This window comes from Mizuhopecten yessoensis, unplaced genomic scaffold, assembly GCF_002113885.1.
Source record: "Mizuhopecten yessoensis strain PY_sf001 unplaced genomic scaffold, ASM211388v2 hete_36179028, whole genome shotgun sequence".
NCBI classification, from domain to species: domain Eukaryota; kingdom Metazoa; phylum Mollusca; class Bivalvia; order Pectinida; family Pectinidae; genus Mizuhopecten; species Mizuhopecten yessoensis.
Window position 1 is genome coordinate 1 of NW_018485527.1, and position 5,716 is coordinate 5,716.

Below are 5,716 nucleotides of genomic sequence, written 5' to 3' on the forward strand. Positions count from 1 at the left end.
GGCCCATTGGGCCTCTTGTTTTTGTTACTTTGGTTTTTGACTTTACCCCATATGATTAATGGCACATCTTGCTTTATTGTTTCTATTTGCAGGAATTTCCAAGATCCACGGATAATAACAACATTGGGTGTTCTGATGGGATTCGATTTGGAGGCTAAGATGGGAGATATGGAAACCTCAGATGATGCTGAAAATGACCCTCAGCCTCAAAGTCCTCCTCAAATGGAAACCAATGATAGCGAATCGAGTAACAAAACACAAACCTCAGAACAAAATAGTGCTGTCACTCAGGTAGATAATACACCATAATGTAGCCATATCAACCATGAGGGGGTAGGTGTGGGGAGGAGGGTGTGGAGGGAAAAGGGACTTGTTGTGTGGACTAATGCCTACTTTCATCCTGATTTCAGCATCATAATTATGTTTGTCTTGTGGGTATGTTTTTCACTTGCTTTTAACTTTGAGTTGTAGTTTGTTTCTATTTTTTTTTGTTGAATTGACAGAATGTGAATGTATTTGCATTATCCAGCTTTTGCATTTGACATACCCAGTAGGTCTTTATTGATACTTTCATCATAGTGAAGAATATTCTAATATATAAATAAAAAAAATATACAAATACAAAATATATATAAATTTGATTGTTAATTTTTTATATGAGGTGAAATTTTACATACAAAAATTTACAAACTCAAACATTTTGATACAAAAATTTCATTAAAAAAATACAATTTATCATATTATTTATGACTTGTTGATTTCTCTAATATAATGAATATGTGAAGAAAAAAAGTTCAAATTTGTTTATCTATATATATGGAGATAAACTCCTTCTGATTATCTGTAATTTTGTGAGCATGTTTGATGACACAAAAGGTAAAGTTTCATTAGTGTTACCAACATGTAAATTTTCACATAAATATTTTGAAGAAATTCAAAATCAAATTATGATTTTATTTTCATAAATCTGCAGACTATGTTAACTCATCCACCCCTGAAATGTCGTTATGAACTTCTCCAACCTTGAGTGGGAAGAGTTCAAATTTGTCTATAGGGGTGAATGGGTTAATTTGATTGAAATTTATTGTGTTAAAAAAATCTGTCTCCCTTTCATGGGTTAACATCTTTTCAATATATTTCTGGTATTACTGGTAAAATGCATTATATGTATGTATAAAATGACACTGGATATCTCAGAAATATTTAAAATGTTCGGTTTTTGATTATTAAGATTTGTAGCAAAATGGTCTCGGTTTTAGAAGTACAGAAGTTATAACCTTTGCTAACACATGGGCTATGTTATAGGCTCTTGCTGAGAAGGAGGCTGGCAATGCTGCCTACAAGAGCAAGAAATTTGAGGAGGCACTGCAACACTATGGTGCAGCCATTGAACTAGACCCAAGCAATATGTCATTAAGGACCAATACAGCAGGTATGCATTCTTACATGGTTATACAATATATTTTAAGGTTCTCAAAAGAGGTGTACTATTTTATCTTAAAAGGAGTCTCCAGGGGAACAAGATTCATCTGTAAAGGAGCCTCAAGCGGACAACCTTTCATATTTAAGTACAAAGTCAATTTAAAATGGCTGTCAACATGTTACAGCTATAAATGAAAATTGTGTAAACTGATGATACATGCTCTATTGATGAACTGCTCAAAATTACTGGTTATTTGTCCAGAAAAGGTCATTTACCCAGAATTTAATTAATACCTTCAATCCTCATCTGCATTTCAACTGTAAACCTTAATTCAGGACCATACGATTTGTACTCAGAGGATATGTTATGTATTGCAGCCGTGTATTTTGAACAAAAGGACTATGACAGATGTATAGGAGTGTGTGAAGAGGCAGTTGAACTTGGACGTGAAAACCGAGCGGAATACACAATGATAGCAAAGTAAGTCCTATCATACAGCACATGACAGTAACATTACTGTAGGTCAAGTTACATGGAGACATAAAGAATATTTAAGGAGATTTCATTCCTGTAGGTCAAAGAGACACTGGTTATATTCCTTTATGTATGATGATCATGAAGTTGAGAGAGACACTGGTTATATTTAGTTGTTCCTTTGTGTCATGTCAAGTCATATGTCTTGGTTAGTTCATGGGAGATCACTCTGTATGTCTTGACATTTCATGCGACACCAGTACATGTAATATTTACATTCTAACTTGTGTATTTCATGTTAAGTCACATAACACCTTTGATTTTTGAGATACTTGAGCAGAACAATGTTTTTGTATAATATACAATGTTTTGTGTTTATGTCGACAGAGCCTTAGCACGTATGGGGAAAGCTTACCTGAAGAAGGAGGATGATGCAAATGCTTTGAGGTACTTCCAGAAAGCTCTAGCAGAACACAGAACACCTGATGTAGCCAAGAGTATACAGGAGGTATGTTTCATAATACCTTTACAATCTCTGCATATCATTTATTATTTCTAAAGGTATAATAGATCAGTTCATGATGATATATGAGAAGCCATCGTTTTCATGAGTATTTTCAATCAGAGCTTACACTTAAAACTATTTTACAATTTTTCATGGCCTGTGCATATAGCTGGAGTCATTTTCTTTGTACTCTCTTTCACAGTATTAATACCATGGTTTCATGTTGACTGCAAAAACCTTGCATATATATACATATTAATTTTGTTTTATGTTGTGTTGTAGATCGAGAAGCGCATGAAAGAAAAAGAAAGACTGTCATTTATTGACCCTGAGAAATCCTTGGAAGCAAAAGCATTAGGCAATCAATTCTTTCAGCGAGGTAAGAACTGATTTACTGATATGAAGCTATAGTTCCGTCAAATAACTGAAAGTTGTTGTATTCGACATCTTTAACTTGAAGACTACAGAGAAAAATATACGAAATGATTTCTACATGTTGACCCTAGGTTGTAGAGGGGAACTTGAAATTACTTGTGATTTTTGTAAAAAAAAAAGAAAAAAATAGTATCATAACAATTGAAAATGATCTGTTAAAGCTGGTGTACAGTGCAAACTTAGTTTGTTCATGTAACATTGATGAGATTTTCACTTCTGCTTTTGATATATATTGTAACATGAAACTTTCATTTGTACTGGTATTTTTTGGTGGTTTAGTGTTCTGAAGCAACATGATTGGTCAAAAACATTTGAGGTTACAAAATATTCATGTGGTAGTTTTTTTTGTGTTATTGGTCATTACCAACATTTCTGTTTGTAGTGCTATCTATTAAAGGGCTTTACAACAGAAATGTAAATAATATTATTATGATAATTATACAAATTTACTTATTCTATGTTCAGGTGACTATCCGACAGCAAAAAAACACTATGATGAGGCAATAAAGCGGAATCCAGAGGATGCCAAGTTATACAGTAACCGAGCCGCCTGTTACACAAAGCTAATGGAGTTCAGCTTAGCCGTAAAAGATGCTGACATGTGTATAAAACTTGACCCTACATTTGGTAAGGATATATCCATTTCCACAGCATCTTGATCCTGATAGCATTTCTACCTGTATTATTCCCTCCAAACCAGTTGGAGGTGATATATTGTTCTGTTCGTACATATAAATATTGGTCATCACTCTTATGACTTCATTTCTTAACAGACTAACAAGCTCATGTAATGGTAGAAGTATAAGAAAACCTCCAATAAAGTTTGTTTCAGGGTGTTAAGGTCAATGAAAATGTTCAGAGTTATATGTTTATAGTACATGTGGGTTTAGAAATATACAAATACAATGTAAGTCACAATTAGAGAATGAGGTTGCAAGAGTGATACAAAAATAGATAATGTTGACAGAGTGTAGGGTATTTCCTCTTTAGCAGTTAGTTGTTTGTGATGCCTAGTTACCTTTTTCCGAAAAAAGAAAAACCTTATTTTGTTTTATTCATTATATTTGAAATCATTGCAAATTATTTGGCTTAGAAATATCATGGAGTAGCTTAGAAAGCCAGAAAGACTGGTTTCTGGCTGAAATATATTCAAATGGCTTAGCTTGATTATAGTCCATCATCCAAGTGTGAATTAACATAAAAGTAGAAACCATAGCTAAATCAAATACAGTTATGATTTGAGACAAAATCTTCACTATTACATGTTACCGGGTGAAGCAGAGGGTTACCTCCTCTTTTGTGTACAATGAAATGTTAATTTCTATTTCGAAGAGAACATTTTGGTAGTTCTAAAGAGAACCAATTTCCTTTCTTTGAAGTAATCCAATACTTTCTTGTATATTTTCTCAATCATGAAGTGGAAGACCTGCTTGTAGTGAAAAATGGTTTGATAATTATTTTGTAACTTGCCGAGATAAACCATGATCTGAAGTCACAGAAAGCCATAAAAAAGATCTTTGAAGAATTGGTAAGGAGCTGCTGTAATTGGAATGTGTATTTTATAGAAGTCCCTTGTTCCTGGAGCAGTTGAGTTTTTGCCTATGAAATACCCATGTAAAACGACATACACAAATACATCTTCTATAGATTGTCAGTTTATTTTTTTGTGACATGGCATTGCTAACAGCAATAATAACTATGAATAATGGTTTGCTTATAGTGAAAGGCTACCTACGAAAGGGCGGTGTCTTGCAGGCAATGAAAGAATACAGCAAAGCTGCTTCAGCTTACCAGAAGGCACTTGAGGTGGATCCAAAATGTGAGGTGCGTGTCCCCAGGTTCTCGGATAGAACTTGCTTTCTTGTGATTGTAAAATGTCCCAGTTTGTTATTTCTGTGAAGATAATTTCTATCCATAATTCTGTCCTTAAAGTGATCTGTGCATAATTCATTAGTCACTACTATTTGTCATGCTCTGACAACAAACTTATATTACTGCTTCCCTTGTGACCAGGAAGCTTCACGGGGGTACCGGGAGGCACTGATGGCAGAGGGTGGGGATCCGGAGGCTGTCCGGAAGCGAGCCATGGCTGACCCTGAGGTACAGCAGATTCTTCAAGACCCAGCAATGCAGCTTATACTGCAGCAGATGCAGAAAGAGCCAGAGGCTGTTAGAGAGTAAGTAACACCAACTGTGGATATGGACTTTAACATTTGTTTACGCTTCAAATGATTTTTAAGGAGATGAATTCGTAAAAGAATCACTGAAATATAAAAAACAAACTTTTCACCAGACATATAAATTTGTGATTCTCTGTGCAGATAACACAGAAACATATTGAAATTTGACTTAATGAACACTCAACTTTTCCCTGTTATTCCAAATTTGATATCAAAGTCCCTATCATACTTACTAACACATTACCTTATCTGAACAGTCTCATGTATATTATCTGTATGTCAGTAATGTTCAAGTATTGAAGACATAATTTCAGTTATATTTTTTTCATTTTTTTTGTTCAGTTTTAATTAATAAGATATTATATTGTTTCTTTGTAGACATTTGAAAAATCCTGAAGTAGCCAAGAAGATTGAAAAACTGTTGGAAAGTGGTATCATTGCTATTCGTTGATAACGGGCTGGGATTACATATTGCAGAGTGATGAGGCATTATGGACATGTAAATGCACAATGGACTACAACTTCATCATGTTACTTTTAATATTGAACAACAAATGTCTGGATGATGTGAAATTCTTACAATGGTGGTCTGTCATAGATGATTTTGTGTTCCGGACGTTACAACACATTGGGGAAACCAATGTTATCCATGTTCTAGGGTAGGGGAGATGGATGATATCCCTGTACTAGGGTAGGGGA

General features: G+C 34.3%; 1 protein-coding gene across 1 annotated transcript; it reads left to right on the plus strand.

Moving 5' to 3' along the window:
• The first annotated feature begins 98 nt into the window (after nucleotides 1-98).
• Nucleotides 99-5,710, plus strand: LOC110444829 (stress-induced-phosphoprotein 1-like). Its single transcript, XM_021489182.1, has 9 exons — nucleotides 99-291; nucleotides 1,306-1,432; nucleotides 1,801-1,903; nucleotides 2,285-2,405; nucleotides 2,685-2,781; nucleotides 3,303-3,464; nucleotides 4,558-4,661; nucleotides 4,851-5,014; nucleotides 5,396-5,710. The coding sequence occupies exons 1-9, from the start codon at nucleotides 136-138 to the stop codon at nucleotides 5,466-5,468; spliced, it is 1,107 nt and encodes a 368-aa protein (XP_021344857.1). The 5' UTR covers nucleotides 99-135; the 3' UTR covers nucleotides 5,469-5,710.
• The last annotated feature ends 6 nt before the right edge of the window (nucleotides 5,711-5,716 follow it).

Excerpts from the sequence above, each read along its gene's own strand:
- LOC110444829 (XM_021489182.1), top strand. The coding sequence starts at position 136 with ATGGGATTCGATTTGGAGGCTAAGATGGGAGATATGGAAACCTCAGAT. Across the intron at positions 1,904-2,284 it reads GAATACACAATGATAGCAAA|AGCCTTAGCACGTATGGGGA; the intron begins GTAAGTCCTATC and ends TTATGTCGACAG. Across the intron at positions 3,465-4,557 it reads AAAACTTGACCCTACATTTG|TGAAAGGCTACCTACGAAAG; the intron begins GTAAGGATATAT and ends GTTTGCTTATAG.